This window comes from Dryobates pubescens, chromosome 25 (assembly GCF_014839835.1).
Source record: "Dryobates pubescens isolate bDryPub1 chromosome 25, bDryPub1.pri, whole genome shotgun sequence".
NCBI lineage: Eukaryota > Metazoa > Chordata > Aves > Piciformes > Picidae > Dryobates > Dryobates pubescens.
In genome coordinates this window covers 6,599,868-6,616,979 of record NC_071636.1, presented here as the reverse complement: position 1 = coordinate 6,616,979, position 17,112 = coordinate 6,599,868, and the positions used below count along the sequence as shown (strand labels likewise).

The 17,112-nt window shown below is 46.8% G+C and overlaps 2 protein-coding genes across 4 annotated transcripts in view; one reads left to right on the top strand and one right to left on the bottom strand.

Moving 5' to 3' along the window:
• Positions 1 to 856: 856 nt before the first annotated feature.
• On the bottom strand, positions 857 to 5,910 carry RPL6 (ribosomal protein L6). Of its 3 annotated transcripts, none has more exons than XM_009909621.2 (7): positions 5,795 to 5,910; positions 4,871 to 5,104; positions 4,689 to 4,787; positions 3,851 to 3,994; positions 2,609 to 2,657; positions 1,999 to 2,183; positions 857 to 1,048 (listed from the first exon to the last, which is right to left on the bottom strand). In XM_009909621.2, the coding sequence occupies exons 2-7, from the start codon at positions 5,102 to 5,104 to the stop codon at positions 896 to 898; spliced, it is 864 nt and encodes a 287-aa protein (XP_009907923.1). In that variant the 5' UTR covers positions 5,795 to 5,910; the 3' UTR covers positions 857 to 895. The 3 variants fall into 3 exon arrangements, with proteins under 3 accessions (XP_009907923.1, XP_054029174.1, XP_054029175.1); XM_054173199.1 differs by lacking the exon at positions 5,795 to 5,910 and adding an exon at positions 5,676 to 5,788; XM_054173200.1 differs by lacking the exon at positions 5,795 to 5,910 and adding an exon at positions 5,698 to 5,721.
• A 337-nt stretch (positions 5,911 to 6,247) lies between these two features.
• PTPN11 (protein tyrosine phosphatase non-receptor type 11) overlaps positions 6,248 to 17,112 on the top strand; it is a 34,487-nt gene continuing 23,622 nt past the window's right edge. Inside the window, exons 1-6 of the mRNA XM_054172836.1 lie at positions 6,248 to 6,430; positions 11,435 to 11,557; positions 12,694 to 12,888; positions 14,087 to 14,279; positions 15,588 to 15,704; positions 16,173 to 16,286. Of these exons, the coding sequence (XP_054028811.1) occupies positions 6,417 to 6,430; positions 11,435 to 11,557; positions 12,694 to 12,888; positions 14,087 to 14,279; positions 15,588 to 15,704; positions 16,173 to 16,286 (756 nt within the window). The 5' untranslated portion in view covers positions 6,248 to 6,416. The remainder of the gene's footprint in view (positions 6,431 to 11,434; positions 11,558 to 12,693; positions 12,889 to 14,086; positions 14,280 to 15,587; positions 15,705 to 16,172; positions 16,287 to 17,112) is intronic.

Below are 17,112 nucleotides of genomic sequence, written 5' to 3'. Positions count from 1 at the left end.
CACCATTACCTAACTTTACCAAGTCTGATGCTAAACCATGTCCCTCAGCACATCTTTTGCCTCTTTTAAACCCCTTCAGGAATGAGGATTCAAACACCTTCCTCTGAAGAGCCTGCTCCTGTGAGAACCCTTTCAGTGAAGAAATATCTCCTAATATCCCAACCTAAAGCTCCTCTGTTGCAAATTGAGGCTGTTTCCTCTTGTCCTATCACTTATTCTCCATGGCAGAAGAGACCAACTCTCACCTAGCTCCAGCCTCCTTTGAGGGAGCTGTAGAGAGCCAGAAGTTGTCAAGAGTCCCTCAGCCTCCTTTTCTCCAGGCTGAACAAGCCCACTTCCCTCAGCTGCTCCTCATCAGACCTGTTCTCCAGGCCCTTCACCAGCTCTGTTGCCTTTCTCTGGACCCACTCCAGCACCTCAATACCCTTTGTGTAGTGAGGGCAGTTACAATGAGGACTGTGTCCTACAAGCAGTCAATCCAGAACATGCATCCTCATTAACCAAAAGATAAAACTGTTTGTTTTTTCTCCTTCCACCTCATTCCTGGTTAAGAAAGCTCAAGTTCGAGCGCTGATTTGCTTCTGGTTATACTAAACAGCAAAAAACCCCCACCCATCCCCAAACTGCCCAACCAAATGACACCTTCACCCCAAAAACCCTGTCCACCCAAAATTCCAGTCATCTACATGCAATGCCTCAGGATTTCATACCACCAGCAGGTCCCCTATCAAAGACTAGTTAGGGTTGGAAGGGACCTTTAGAGATTGTCTCATCCAACCCTAGCCCTTAAGGAACACACAATGCCTGTTCAACACGTTCCCTTACGGACTGCAATGAGAACACCAGGAACCCTTGCTTTTTTCCATTCAGATTTAATGTGGTGATTTCAGAAGAGTTAGAACACCAACTTGTGTGGGTAAACTCCATTTGAGAGACTGAATGTAGAGCGCAGGTAGCCACGAAGCTGAGGCACCTTCTTGATTTGTGCCAGGACCTGTGAATCCACAGTCTTCTGGTCTGCCTTGCGCTGCTCCGTTAGCTCGTATTTCTAGAAAGCACAAAGAACGGTGTTAAAATCCTGCAGTGACTTCAGACTCTTCTGTGGAGAGGAGAAAATTCAGGGCAAGCCCCAGCTCCTGGCATTTTCAAGAACGCTTTTCTCCATTTAGTCTAAATACAGGAAAGGTGGCAGGAGACCAGAGGTGGCAGAGAGAACAGAAGCCAGTGTTTGGCTTTTGTCACGGGGATTGCAGCCAGCAGCATGCTGTTTGCAGTAGCAAAACAGTAAAGGTCTCTTCATCAGAGAGGGGAAAAAAACCAAAAATGTTGATGGAATAATCCCAAGGTCCCAGCATGGTGAGGGGTTGGAAGAGACCTCTGGAGATCATCCACATCAACTCCACTCCTCCTGTTCAGATGGAACCTCCTGGGTTCCAGTTTGTGCCTACTGCCCCTTGTCCTGTCACTGCACACCACTGAGAAGAGTCTGGCCCCATCCTCTTGCACCCCACAGGTCCTTTAGCTCTTGCTGAGCAATGAAAACATCCCCACTCAGGCTGTTCTTCAGGCTAAACAGTCTCAGGTTTCTCAGCCTTTCCTCCTCACAGAGCTTCTCCAGTCCCCTCAGCATCCTTGTAGCCTCTGCTGGACACTATCCAATAGTTCCCAGTCTCTCCTGAACTGGGGAGCCTACAACTGGAGCAAATACTCAAGATATGGCCTCAGTAAGGCAGAGTAGAGAACCTTCCTTGACCTGCTGGTCACACTTTTCTTCATGCACCCCAGAAGACCATTTGCCTTCTTGCCAGGTTCTGCTTGGGTAGCAGTAAAGAATCCCCCAATTTAAATGGTGTTCATCACAATGCTGCTAAATTAGTTCAGTTAAATGGCATCCCCTCACTTCAGATTCAATTGTCCAAAGCACTCCTCTCCAGTCTGGCTTTTTGTTTTTCAAGCACCATGGACACTCAACACAGGTTGAGCAATCCTGCTCCTTACCTCTTTCTCTGTGTCGAAGATCTCGCCTTCCTGGTGCTTGGGCTTACGCAGCCTCTTCTTCTTGAAGTAGGCATCAGTGAGATGCTTGGGAATTTTCACTCCTGAGATATCAACCTTTGTGGAAGTGGCAATAACAAATTTCTGATGGGCCCTACGCAGAGGGACACGATTGATAACCAAGGGTCCTAAAGGCAGAAGAGGAAATGAGGTCAGCTGTCTTGGCAACAACCACTGGCTGTGGAGTTGAGTTTTTGTAGTGTCAGATGACTTGTTCCTTCAGAGATGCTGACAGCCCAAATCTAAACAATCCATAAAGCCTTTCCCACAGCCTCTAGAAAAGCTAAAAAGTGTTTCTGGATCTTCTCCAGGGACTCAGATACTGAAGCTTAATTATCTCCCTTTCACCTCCAGGAGCCACACCATGTGATTCCACGTAATTACAGGAACACACATTGCACCAAACCATCCATGTGCATACCTGCAGCACTACTGACCCCCAAGACAAACTCCAACTTAAAACACACCCCCAAAACCCCCCATATCCACCCCCCCCCCCCCCCCCCCCCCCCAAAACCAACAACAGCATCATGCTTCTGTAGAAGTATTTTACCTGTAACAAGCAGAAGGCCAGTTGCAAGCTGCTTCAAGAAGACAACACGCTGAAAAGGGAAGACATGTGACATTAGTCCTCATAGAATGGTTTGGGTTGGAATGGACCTTTAACATCATCTAGTTTCAACCCCCCTCCTCCATGGGCAGGGACACATTCCACCAGACCAGGTTGCTCAAGGCCTCATCCAACCTCACCTTGAACACTTTTAGGGAGGGGGCACCCACAACCTCCCTGGGCAACCTGTTCCACTGTCTCGCCATCCTCAGTGTCAAGGACTTCTTCCTAATCTCCAGTCTAAATCATCTCTCTTCCAGCTCAAAGCCATTGCCCTTGTCCTATCACTACAAGCCTGTGTAAAAAGTGCCAGCACTCTGCAATGCTGTACTGAACCAGGACTGTGCCCACCCTTAACCTGTGTTGCTGGTGTAAGCATCAACCAAGCACCCAGGAATGGGCACCACTGTATGACTTGAGAAGGAGCCACCACGCAAGTCAAGCTGCTAAGACTTAACCAAGTACAGCTTTGACCGTTACCTCATCTCCACCAAATCTCTGTGGGCTTCACCATTCGAGGCTGAGCAAAGCCTCTGCCTGTTTTACAGGGTGGTGGGAAAGCTCTCATGTCACCAAAACTCTTTGTAGGTGATAATGGCAGGAATTGATTAAAACCCAGAAGGGCACCACAACCTATCACACAAACAGAGCCAAACCTCAGCTGCATTTTATTATTTGTGGTCAAGTTTTCCTTCCCTGAACAGTGCTCTTCAGAAACATGACATTGAATAATTCCAGAAAACAACAGATGTAAGTCAAGATCTATCAGTAAACACCATTAAGATGAACACACCTAAATATAACAGTTTTGTATTTAGATTAAGAATGAAAATGTCTTTCTTCCTGTGCAACAGCTACTCTAAGGTGAAATTCTGTCCTCACTGCAACACCAACAGGCAACAGCTCTGACATTTTGCAGTGCAAGGTCTATTTTGTCTAAGCAACTGGCCTGGCTTGTTCAACCTCCAGCTTTGTGTAGAAAATTAAAAACTCCTTCCACTAGAAGAAGGACTAAAGAGGAAAGCCCCTACACAGGATCCACAGAAAAGGAGATCTGTGGATTCACATCTCCTGGGTGGGCAGCACCCTGCGAAATCAGCGCATAAATTTGTGGTATCTGCTTCTGTCATGATGGTTTCAGCACAGAAATGCTGAAAAGCCACCTGAAAAGTCCCCAACTATTACCTTGCCTCTGTGACGACCAGTCAGAAGGATAAGAACAGTTCCTGGGGTAATAGAGGCCCGCAGCCTCCTCTTGTGCTGGCAAAAGGGCTTTTTGCCGTGACTCAAAAGCTTGCGAGGAACGTCTTCAGTTGGATAGTACCTGGGCTAGAAAGAGAAGCAAATGTTGTACTAGTGTTGAACCACCCTGAGTTCCACAGCAACAGATACATACATACATAGAATAGAATACATACATAGAATAAACCAGGTTGCAAGAGACCCTCAGGATCATCACATGCAACCCATCAGCAATCTAACCCACCTAATCAACTAAACCATGGCACCAAGCACCCCATCAAGTCTCCTCCTGAACACCTTCAATGATGGTGACTCCACCACTTCCCCAGGCAGCCCATTCCAACGGGCAATCACTCCCTCTGTATAGAACTTCTTCCTAACATCCAACCTAAATGTCCCCTGGCGCAGCCTGAGACTGTGTCCTCTTGTTCTGGTACTGGCTGCCTGGGAGAAGAGACCAACATCCACCTGTCTACAACCTCCCTTCAGGTAGTTGCAGAGAGTAATAAGGTCACCCCTGATTCTCCTCTTCTCCAGGCTAAGCAACCCCAGCTCCCTCAGTCTCTCCTCATAGCAAAGGACAACCCACTGCCACCCACTAACCATCCCCAAACTACCATCACCTCCCCTGATGACAAGGCACCAGGTCCGTACCTCAAGGAAACGGCTGCCAGCAGCCCAGTGAAGCACAGGGCGGACTGGAGCTGCTACATCATCCCAGGTAAGAGATGCATCAATCAGCCCAAAATCAAACATAATGGCCTTAAAAGCCTTCTCTTACCATCTTGCGGATTTTAACCACTCGACTGCCTCCATTCTTGTCTCCCCCCACTGGCTTGGTGATGGTGGCCCGTGGCTTCTCCTTCTTCTTCTTTTCTATCTGTAGGCAATAAAAAGTGACATTTCAAACTAAAGCCACCACGAACGAGGTAAGCATTTGAACAGAGTAATTTCTCACCCTACCTTTGTTTCCGGAGCAGTGTACTTGCGCTTGTAGAGGGCTTTCCTGACGTACATGGCTGACCGGGAGTATCTCCCGATGCCACGGGCCAGGGTAGGGTTACGGCTGCAATGATACTTCTTCCCCTTCTTCTTCTCACCTGCTCCCTTCTGGCTTGCTTTCTGCTCACCTGGCTTCTTCTCGGCCGGCTTCTTCTTAGCCGGTGCCTTCTCCATTGTCTTTTTCTCACCTGCCATCTGCAGAGCCAAGCAAAACAGAAATTATAACTTAACTGCAAGATACAGAGGAGCCTCCAAGTGCAGAAACAACTAGAATTTGACTTCTTACTCCCTTTTAATACTCTTCATTCACCTCTTTGATTGTTGCTAACGCAGCCACTACAGAGCCAGAAGACATTCAGTTTGCTGCACACCCACCATGCAAAAGGCTCCTCCACGATACTTCCGCAAGTATAAGCTCTTCATCAAGAAGCCCAACCACAGGCCCAGCGGGAAAGCACAGCCGCCCTGTGCTCCAGCCCAGCTGGAGTTGCCGGGCCCTGCCACATCGCGGGACTACGCCGGCCATGCCCGGGTTACCACCGCTCAGCCCTGCAGGGGCCCCCAGTCCGGCTCAAGCCACGTCCTGCTCCCACCTCCCTACTGGCCGCCAGCGCGCCCTTAAAAACTCCGGCTTGCCCTAGGACGCTCCAACTCTTATCAGTCACGGCCCAGCGCGGCCTCCATCACCAGCCGCGGCCTGGCCTGCTCAGAGATAGCTACACTTCTTTCATCCCCTACCCCCAGATCGGTCTCCGGCCTTTACTACCGCCTCCCTAAAGGTTCTGAACCAGGCCCATGAGTCCAGTGCAGCCACCCCAGGGCAGATGGCAGCGGATGACGCTTGCCGTATCTGAGCTCTGCACATCGCCGATCCGCCATTCTTACCTTCCGGTGAAGGAAAGGGACCTACATCCGGGTACCGGTGGCCTAAAGAGAGCGCTGCGTCTGACGTCACGACGCCGTCCGCAGAACACACTGGGATTTGTAGTCTAGGAGGCCCCCATGGCCCCCTGTCAGTTCCAGGTCACCCGGGGAGAGGGATAGAGCACCGGCCACCTGCGGCCCATCTCCGTGGGGACTATGCACTGACTGCCGCCCCGGCAGCGGGCTTCACGGTCCTGCCCCTTTCTCCAACCCGGGGCACGGCCGAAGTAAGACTTCGCGCTCGGCTTTGGGAGATGAGACTCCGCTATTTCTATGTCTGGTATCACTCAGGGACCGCTCCTAGGGTGGATCCCTGCATTCCTCCCTCCACAAACCGCCTCCCCCGTGCTCCCGGTTGCGGCGGGGGTGGGGCGGCGTCGCAGCCGGATGACGCCCGGGTGGGTGACGCAGGGCGGGCCGCGCCGCGCTCCGTGCGCCTCCGGGGCCTGAAGCTGCTGTTGTTCACGCTCCCTTCAGGGCGCCCGTAGGCCGCGGCCCGTGCCGGGGGGACCCCTCCATGTGAGAGGCGGCCGTCGAGGGGGGCGGCCGGGCGCACCGCCACCCACCAGCGCCACGGGGGAAAATGACATCGCGGAGGTGAGGCGGGAGCGAGCAGCGCCGAGCCCGGCGGGGGACTGTGGGGGGAGGGGAGGGGGGCCGGGCAGGGGATTGCCTGTGTCCAAGGCGTGCAGGGCCGGGGCCCCTTAGCACCCGCTCTTGGGGGGGGCCGCCGGACTCGGCCTTCTCTCCGCGGCCGCGTTGGACGGGCAGGGCCTCCCGCGCCCCATGGCTGCAGCGCAAGGGCAGCCCCCACCTCGTCGCCTGCAGCCGCGTCCCTACCCCACTCCCTGCCCGTTCCTGGGGCGGGATGTGCTCCCTCCTGGTGCTGTGGGGCTGCGGCTGCCGCCTCGGCTTGGCTCGGGGCCTGGCTCACTCTGTTGGTCTCGCCTCCCCTTCCTCGGCGAGCAGACCCTCGCCCAACCGGTGCGGCACGGCAGGGAGGGACTTCCTCCCCGGGGTGGTTGGGGGGCGGTTTGGATGGTTTTAGGCTCCACCGACCCCGTTCAGAGGCCAGGGCTGCCCCAGTAATATTTGGGGAGGGTCCAAACGAGTCTCTCTGCGGCCGCGTGTGCCTTTGATCTCGAGTTGAGGGGTGAATTTTATCCCTGTGCCAGCCCACTCAGCCCAGAATCCGAGGCCGGGGCGGGCCGTGTTGCTGTCGGTGGTCCAGCACTGGTGACCTTACTGAAACCAAACCATGAGCCAACTCCGAAATGAGCCGTTGTAAGCTGACCTGAGCTGGGCTCTCCTTTTATTAGCAGCATCGTTCTAATTACAAAACCTTGTGGTGTTGCAAAATCAGGATGATCAACAGTTGAATATCTTCTTTGTTGTAATTTCTCATTGTCCTTTCAACGTTACTTTGATGTTTGTCTTATCGGGCCTTTTTTGGGCTGAGAGGGTAAGGTAAATGATGGATTTAAGAGGAATTATTGCCATAGAAAAAGAAAAAAAGATGCTTATATTCTTATCTCTCATACCTATTCTAAACTCTGATACATCTCTAAGTAATATCTCTTTAAAGCATAACTTCTTCACTTTGTGTTCTGTGTAAGGTGGTGACACTAATTGGGTTGGTTTTGAGTCCGTGGCCAGCTGGATTTGGCTTTGAGGCTCTTCTGAAAGGTGTGGAGGATCTCTGGTGCATGTTGGGGTTTCTGAATATCCCTGCTCACACATTGCATAGAAGTTACCTTTTAGAAACACTTGTGAACTTCCTCCTTGTCAGGAGTAAATCCTTTTTGTTCTGCTCAGAGCTTTAAATTGTAGCTTGTGTGGGGGACTGAGGAAAAGATGAGAAATATAAACTGATGAGCCTATAAATAGAAATAATTAAACTACCAGTCACTGCCTTCCTGAGAGCTACAGTTGTGACAGCTGAGACTCAGAACTGATTTAATCTCTCCTGCTCTTGAAAAGGTGATTAGAAAAGCTCAATCACAGCATGGAAAAATGTATTGATTACTTCTTTTCTCTCTTCAGTTTGGTAAAAGAGAAATATGCTGGCAGTGGATGACTTAGAAAACACGGGCTGGGCTGATCTGTTGTGCATAATGCTGTCAAAAAAAGAGAGGATTTTAGCAAGGCCATATTTCTTCACCTGTGTTTTTCCCTCAAAAGGTTTCTTGCTTAGCTGATATCTCCTTAATTTTATAAATGAGTTTCCCCCTCCATTTCACTGGTTACTTTTTGGCCAACATTATCATCTTGCTGTAAACTAAGAAGGGACTTGGAATAATCTGCTGCTGAACCCTCAAATCAGAAGTGCTGTGAAGAGTATTCCCTGCATAGTGAGGACAGCCAGCTTAATTAGAGTGTGGGTTTATGTGTGTGTGTAGCTTTCCTGATTGTATTTATTGGCTGTGACACCCTTTGCTTGGGACAGGCTCTGCACCTGCTCCCAGAAGAGGTTGGAGAAGGAAAGTAGGAAAAGGTCTAAACCACATTCCATCCCTATAAAAGGAAGTGCAGGAGAAAGTCCTCTCCAAGGGTTGTGTTACCGGTGCCTGTGTCTGCATCCCCTTGGCTGGTTTTGGAAGGGGTGAGCCCACCACGGTTCAGAAGCACGCATGTGGTGGCAGCACTTCAAATGAAGCCACCTCCATCACCGGGCCGGAACCGCTGAGCAGAGATCACTAACACCCCCATTTTTCTATTTGGGGTGCCTGACAAATGCATCTTCCTACTCAAAGCCAAAAATACGGAGATGAGGGAGCAGGAGAACCGCTTAGCAGTAGAATCAAAGTTACATAAAGTGCAACAAACTCTCCTGGGTCTTCCAGATGTAGCTTTGCTTTTGCTGCAGTTACTTTTTGCCATCCTCAGCAGGAGAGTGTGAATATGTGGGGGGAGGTTTTTGGTTTAGATAACCTCTCATCTTTTTAACCTCTAAGCATAAGTTATTTGCAGTCCTTGCTGTTTGATTTATCAGTTTTCTCTTGTTTCCTACTATTTTTCTTAACCTCTAAGCACAAGTTATTTGCAATCCTTTCTGTTCATTAAATTGCCATTTTTTCCCCCCTGTTGTTTTACTCTGTTTAACAACCCATGTACAGTTAGTTGAGATGTAGCAGGGTTTGGGTTAAGATCCAGAAAATACTATGTTAATTATAGCTTATGGACTATCACTACATAGCAAACCTGTAGGACTGACTCAATAAATTTCTTCTTTATGTGTTTAATACATTCTTGAATGTAAACTCAAAGCTTGCCAAAGTGTCCCTTGAATCCTCTGCGTGTTTTAAAAGCTTGCAAACTGTTCAGACTGTCTTCTTTTGTGCTTGTGGTGGGTTTTTATCTTTGTTTGTTTTCTGTTTCCTCCTAAATTAACTAAAATGTTAGGGCTGGGAGTGTGGTAGATAGGTTGTCAGCTTCTGCAGACCAACCTGTCATGTTCTGGAACATGTTATTCAAGTCTCAGTTCATCCCAGGTACTGATGCTTGTGCACTTCCTTCTGTCTGCATCCAACCAGAATTTTCTTGACCTTTTGAGTAGTCATTAGATAAATGTAGCATTATTTATTAATTCATTCCCATTTGCTGTAATAACTTGGAAGTATTTTTACCATATATTTTTCATGACCTGTGCTGCAGAGGTTTGATTTTTTGCTGTTGTTCACTTAAAGCTGTGGTAGCATACACTAGATATTCTTGGTGCAAGCAGAATGTCCTGAAGTAGAACAACAACAAAATGAGATTACCCAGAAGAATCCTGTGTTTCTGAAATGGAATTGGTACATGAGTAATCCTAATTCCTATTGGAATGGCTTGCTAATGTTTGGGTATTCTAGAATCTTGAAAACTCTCTAGAATGTTTCTGTGAACTGGGTAAGGCCTTGGTAGGAGCATCTTGTGAGGAGCAAAGGCTCAGAGACCTGGGGCTGTTTAGCTTGGAGAAGAGCAGCCTGAGAGGAGATCTTCTCAGTGCTCAGCCAGAGCTCTAGGACCTGTGGGGGGCAAGAGGATGGGGCCAGACTCTTTTCAGTAGTGTCCAATAACAGGACAAGGGGCAAAGGTCACAAATAAACCCAGGAAGTGCCACCTCAACTTAGGAGACTTAGGTGTGAGGGTGCTGGGGCCCTGGAAGAGGCTGCCCAGAGAGGTTGTGGAGTCTTCTTCTCTGGAGAGATTCCAAACCCTCCTGGCCTGGACGAGCTGCTGTGGGTGCCCCTGCTTGAGCAGGGGAGCTGGATTGGATGATCATCCTTCCACACCATTCTGTGAACTTTACAGTGCAGAAGAAACTGCTGAAACAATTGAAGTAATAACCCTAAATTTAGCTATGCACTTGCATATTTTGCTGTTCTAGCAATTTAGCACGAAACGCTGACTGTGTCAGGAGCGATCTGAAATGTGATTCAGTTTTGGTTTAGATGCAGCACTCGTATCTGTAATGAGATTGATTGCAGGGTCTTTTGCCTTAACATTTTGCTTTGCTTTGGAGAAGCTAAGAACCTGGTGTACAAAGAGGAGCAGCCTGTGTTCTTTCCACAGATGTGGATGTGCAGTTTCGTTTGTACCCTGCAGAGTGTCCGATTTGTGGCAGCCCTGAGAAACAAAGATGAGCTTTTAATTGCCAAATGCAAGCGTGACAAAGCCACTAAACCAGTTCTTAGTTGCTGTGTTCACATCTCTGTCCCTGGGCTGCTGGGGGTTTATAAAGTTTGCTGTCTAAAATCATGCCTCATCAAAAACTTCTTTCATCCAGAACACACAGATGTAGTTTAGTACTGCAGCGGTGCAACCAAAGTCCTCCATTATCGGTAAGAGAAAACGCAGATGTGGCTAAGAATAAGCCATAGGTGGGGACACTGAGCCATCTAGCTATAGCCCATATAGAGCTCTCTTTTGGCAGGGCACCCTTTGGAAGGGTGTTTGTGGGTGGTGGATATCAATATGAGATTCCATTGTGGTTGTATTTAAGTGGGATCTTCTCAGACCAGGGAAATAGCCACGGTAGCTGGGAGCCAGAGCAGTGCTGTTGAATCTGGCAACACCAAGCACCGCATCTCTTGAGGAAGGTGGAAGAAGAGTGGGCAACTGAATAGGTTGCCCACAAGTGAAGTTCTTTCTTGACCTGTATCACCTGGTGGTCAGCCTGTGCCCTAAAGCATGAGGTTTTGCTGATTTGTTTAATCTTTAAAACATTGTCAAGTGTTGCTTGGGATGTTTTGGTTTGTTTTCAAGTGTCTTTTCTAATTGTCTGTGAGTTGTTGTTTTTTTGTGTGTTGTGCCTTCCTGGAGGAAGGAAAATGTGTGACTTGTGGTCTGTGTTTACCTTTGATACAATTCTAATCCCAGCAGTTGAGTGTGTGCTTAAAAGACATCTCTTGCCAATCCATAGCACTGCAATACAATAGGAAATGAATAATTTATACTTTTTACTGAGATAGTCTTATTAATTGAGGATCAAAATTCAGTGCTTCCTGGTGTGGAAGCTCTTGGGTTGTTCTGTTTAGCCATACCATGTAAGTTAATTTTGAAAACCCCAAGATCTTCTGTTTATTTATTAACACTCTTTTTCTTCTTAACCTCTTATAGATGGTTTCATCCAAATATTACTGGGGTGGAGGCAGAAAACCTGCTGCTAACAAGAGGAGTAGATGGCAGCTTTTTGGCACGGCCCAGCAAAAGTAACCCAGGAGACTTCACCCTCTCTGTTAGGTAAGTTTAAATGGCTTCTGTCTTTGCCCCCAGCCTGGTGAGAGTCTTAGATGCTGTTCTGTGAAGGGAGATTGTAGATGAACTACTTCCAAGAGCTGAAAAGAATGCACAGATCACTTTTTAGTCTGTCGTTGACTTTTTTTGTCTTCTTGCTCTGCTGTTTTCCCTGAAGAGGTTCTCAAATACTTTTCTCCAACTTGAGGAAACTATAGTTTAGAGCAGAGTGACTTCTGGTTCTGTAGAGAGACAGAAAAGTTAAGGGGAAGCAGAAGTAAGTTCATAATAGCATTACTTTTAGCCCTTTAAAAAAACTTACCTGATAATCATCTGAAAGCAGCAGAGATGATAGGATTTACTGATAAGACACGTGCAAGGAAATGCTCTCCAGACTCTCTTCTTACAGGAAAAGTCAGCAAGTTTTTAAGGGCAACTGCAGTGCTATTTCAGGTTCCAAAATAGGCCTTTTGTAACACTTGTCCCCTGGCACTCTGCAGTGGTAGGGATGGGGAAAGGACGATGAGAGGAAATAGATAAAGGAGAAGGGAAAAGTGGGATTGGTGATAAGAACTGTGGTGCTTGGGTGGAGCACGAGGAGAGACTCTTTGAGAGCTGTTCCTCATTAATACCAGAGACTGGGAGCAAATGACTTGCATCAGGTAAAGGCAGCTGTTTACTGCAGGAGAGATCTTAGGAGTCAAGTGTGAAATTCTAGGGGGAGGGGCAAACAAGCTCTGCTGGGTGTCTTGAGAATGCTGAATTCTTTTCACCCCTCCACCTCTGGTGCTTGTGTGCAGTTCTTGGAGGTCTGAGGGCTTGCTGTTGGAGATTGTAAGGCCACAGAGTTTGTAATGGCTTCAGGGATCCCTTCAGTACAGAACTAATGTTTTTATTTTCCCCCTATTCTTTTGACTGTTGAACAGCCACTTCCCCTTGCAAGCCACTGAGATGTGGCTGTAGCACACCTCAGAGGTGCACTGGCTTAGCTCTTCTGCAGTATTTCAGTTGGAAGGTGATGCAAATGATGTATGGATTTCTCCAGCTCGGATAACAGAGCACTAAATAGAGCAGTGATTGATTAGAAATCAGCTGACTTATGTGGGTTTTGGTTTCCCTCCCCTCTTTGTTTCAAATATTAGACGAACTGGAGCTGTCACCCACATCAAGATCCAGAACACAGGAGACTACTATGACCTCTATGGAGGGGAGAAGTTTGCTACGCTGGCTGAGTTAGTCCAGTATTACATGGAACATCATGGGCAGCTCAAGGAAAAGAATGGAGATGTTATAGAGCTGAAATACCCCTTGAACTGTGCTGATCCTACATCTGAAAGGTCAGAGAAATGGTGGTGAAAACCTCAGGGTCCATGACTTCTTAATTAAATGCGTGTTTGTCCCTGTTAACACAACAGGCAGCTTCCAGTTGATGAAGGGGGTGGCCACTGTTTTGTACTGGAAGTGGTCCCACTGATTTCAGTGAGGTTACTTGCAGAGTAGACTAAACATGACTGAAGCTAAAGCCATCTAAGCCTCACAACCTGTTTATTACAGCAGGAGGAATGCTGTCAAACACTACTAAAAAGAGGGCAGAATTCCCTGTATTTTTAGTGGGAGAATTTATTATAGGAGTTCTGCCTAAGCTTTCTGAAGCTGTTGCCACTACAAGGACTTCCCAAGTATATTTCTGGGCATAGCTTTTTGCCTGGTTTTTCCATTAGTGGGAAGGAAATGAATGGCCTGCAAATCCTCACATTGCTCAAACTCCTGTTTGGAGAAGAGTGGCTAATAAGGAGAATCTCAGACTTCAGGCTTGACATATTTGAAGCGTTTTCAAGTCAGAAACAAACCTCTGTGGCCAGAAGGTGTCAGTTTATTTCTATGATCTCAAAGGTCTCTTCCAACCTGGTTAATTCTGATTCTAAAAGGAACAAGGAAAAATATTAAAGCAAGTTCTCTCACTCTTCAGGATGGCTTGTATCTAACACTAGTAGGCAGGATTATTGCCTTTAAGGCCATATTTCTTGAAGAAGTGAGGCTGATGTGCTTATCCTGCCCAGTTCCCAATACGGGGTGGCGAGGTAAGGTCTCAAAGCTGCCGAGTTCCTACGGCTTTATCAGGAGAGTCCATCCTCCTGAAGGAAATGAAAGAAGAAATGAGAAGACTGAGGAAAATACAGCAGCATAAGCTGGTGTTTACTGGACACCAGGGAATCCATTTGTGATTGTTGTAAAGGATCCAAATCAAAGCTTCATTTGAAGCCTGCATGAAATGCAAATTTCCCTGCCGGTGGAAGCGCTTGCTTTGAAGTGGTTCTGTCGTCAGCCGTGTGGCTGCACACGTACACTTCCAAGGCTCATTTCATTATTTATTTGTGTAAAGCTGAGGCTTTCTGCAGCCCTGGCCACCCTGCTGCTCCGTCTGTAATTGAGGAGAAACGTTTTTGCTTCTATGATAAATATTTATGACAAGCAGATGCAGCCGTGGCTGGAATGACGAGCAGGGTACCTGTCTATATCTTACTTTATTTAAAGGTGGTTTCATGGGCATCTCTCTGGAAGAGAAGCTGAAAAGCTATTAACAGAAAAAGGAAAACATGGAAGCTTTCTTGTGCGTGAGAGTCAAAGCCACCCTGGGGACTTTGTTCTTTCTGTCCGGACAGGAGATGATAAAGGAGAGAGTAATGATGGGAAATCTAAAGTGACACATGTCATGATTCACTGCCAGGTATGATGAAGCACAAGCTTCTTTAACAGAGCTACTTCCATGGGGTTTATTCTTCCAGGAAAGGCCATCTTGCACTTCCCTACAGAGCTGTCTGCATCTCCCTTTCCCCATGGTCCTGTGTGTGCTGTAGATCATCTTTTTGACCTCACTGACTAATTTGGTAGCAACAAAAAATCTATTAGTGTCTTATTTATTATATACATCTCTATTTTTCCCCCCTGACTGCTTGCTTGACTGAATCACATCATATTATACTGTGCTGTCAAGTACCTTCTAATAGATTTGCTTCTGATTGCATCAGAAGTCTGTCTCAAATCCTCTGCTGATGGAGCCTTTCATGTTCATGAATCTTCTTAAGTGAGTTGCAGTCTCCTGGATAAATTACATAAAAATAGGGGTAATTGGACAAATAAAGATCTCTCTGGCTAGATCTATTTCTCTTGTCAGTTTATAATGTTGCAGTTGATGGATGATCCACATTCTGTGGAAGTTTCTAGTGTTGAATCCGAGGAACACTTAACATCTAAAGCTCGAATTTAATCTAGGGTAGTTCTACTTCTACTCAAGTATTATTAAGTTGTGTCTGTTGAGATCTTTGATATAAAAGATCTTTTGGATATTTTTATATGTGCCCCTGGGTTCCTATTTAAAAGTAATAAATCACAGATTTTGTCACTTTCTTCTGGTGTCCTAAAAGCCACTGCAGCAACTTCATGGTTTAAAAACAAATAAGAGGTTTGGGGGTAGAAATGACCTACCCAGACTGTCAGACTGAGCTAGCAGAATGTGCTAAGATAACCTGCTTGATTTGCACTTAACCACTAATAGCATTGATGACATTAAGGAAAGTAACTCAGCACTGCTTCCTTAAGGTGGGAGGGTGCCAATCAGTAACAGCCTTTCAGGACTCAACATACTCCTGTAGGAATTTAGTTTGGAAATCAGTTTGTCTCCTGGGTTTCTAATCCTGAAGATCAGGTCACTTGCTTGAGCTGGCTGAAGCTCAGCTCAGAAGGAATCAGCTGTCTTGAAAAGGCAGATGAAATGATTTGGGGCTAGCTGGCAAAAAGTGCAATGTCCATGGTGTGCAAGTGTGTTCCTTTTTATTAAGGCTCTACCATCCATCAGCAGGAGGATTTTTACTGAGGTTGGACCAGATGATCCTTGAGGTCCCTTCCAGCCTGGCATTCTAGATGCTTCTTTATTTGGTTTTAAAGAGAAGTTCTCTGTTGCATAGCCTAAAGATGATGTTAGTGTGGACCTCACCCTGTGAAGTGCCTTTATTTTGATCAACCTCTGTCTTTGAAGGACCTAAAATACGATGTCGGTGGAGGGGAGAAATTTGACTCTCTGACAGATCTGGTGGAGCATTACAAGAAGAACCCCATGGTAGAAACGTTGGGCACAGTGTTGCAGCTTAAGCAGGTGAGTGAATGAAGAGGACATCACCAAGCTTTCTTGCAGTGCAGCCTTTTTCCATCTGCTCCCTGAAACATCTGTTTTGTTTTCTTTCCTAATGCAAAAATGAAGAATTAAACTTTGTGGAAACAGATGACAAAAGTTGGTCATTTAAACAGGAACAACTTTTTGTATGCCTAGGAAGGGTAGGCTCTTGTCTCTGATGCAGAACTGCTCTTGGTTTCATTGTGATCCATAGGAATTGCAGGACCAGTGCAGAACTGAGACAACTTCCTGTGTTGAAGAACAGCTGTGAGACTTCTCTACTCTCACTGGCCTTCAGGGCATGAATGACAACATTTTGAAGTCCAAATAGCTGCCTGGGTCCTAAAATTGCTTGTATAAAACATACTTAGTGCAGGGGATTTGTGTTTTCTCTCTCTTGTCACAGCTCTCATCTGTTTTACCTGTGTTTCATGTTTGTGTCTCTCTCAGCCTCTGAACACCACCCGGATTAATGCTGCAGAGATTGAAAGCAGGGTGCGAGAGCTAAGCAAGCTGGCAGAGACTACAGATAAAGTCAAGCAGGGCTTCTGGGAAGAATTTGAGGTACTTAATTACATTTCAAGTATTGTGGTATTAAATAGGCACTACTGAAAAGTTAGGTTTGTTGCTGCCTTCCTGATAGTTCCTCTTCTTCCCCTCCATCACTTCAAATCCCTCTTCCTCCTCCCATCCTGTGTCCGGTAGAACAGGTGTTAAAATTTTGCCAGTTTACCCATCTTTGCTAGTTACATGATTGAAATATTTGCCCTTTTTTCTCATTCTGAGATCTAATTATGTTACTCAGGAATGTTCATTCATTACCTAGCACAATCCTTCCTTCAATATCCTCCCCATCATAAGGGAGCCTCACCTACAGCTGTGTCTGGCCCACCAGGACAGGTTCATTCCTGTGTCCCTTTTCTCCATGGGGGCAGGAAGAGGCCTGTAGCTGGATTACTGTTTCTGGAGGTACTGGATTAGGATTAATATTTCTGCAGGTAAAGGATTAATTCCCAGCCTATGTTACTCATGCTGACCAGAGTTTCCAGTGCAGCAGTGCTGTCTGGTGCGGTTGGGCTATGTCACATGTGCATGTGAACTGCACCATGATTTCTGTGCATGTCTTAGTGCAGGGGGTGTTTCAGTTTGTACCTCTGCTGTTTTTGGGAGGTTGGGTGCCATTGCTTTAAGGAAACTTTAGAGGGATTTTTCTGTCAATATAAATTCTTGCCCTCGAGCCTGTGGCTTTTTGATAGCCATTTCTGGAGGATCTTAAAGCTGTTGTGAAGTGGTAGCAAGCTGAAGATGAAGCAGCATTGATTATATGTATTCCTTGGACTCCTGAAGATATATTTTTTTGTTTCTTTGGGTGTTGCACTTCTGCCTGCAG

Coding starts and splice junctions, on each gene's coding strand:
- RPL6 (XM_054173199.1), bottom strand. CDS start 5,774: ATGTGCAGAGCTCAGATACGGCAAGCGTCATCCGCTGCCATCTGCCCT. Junction 5,105..5,675: donor TCAGAACCTTTAGGGAGGCG/GTAGTAAAGGCC, acceptor TTGGCTCTGCAG/ATGGCAGGTGAGAAAAAGAC. Junction 2,184..2,608: donor TGGCCTTCTGCTTGTTACAG/GTAAAATACTTC, acceptor TTCTGCCTTTAG/GACCCTTGGTTATCAATCGT.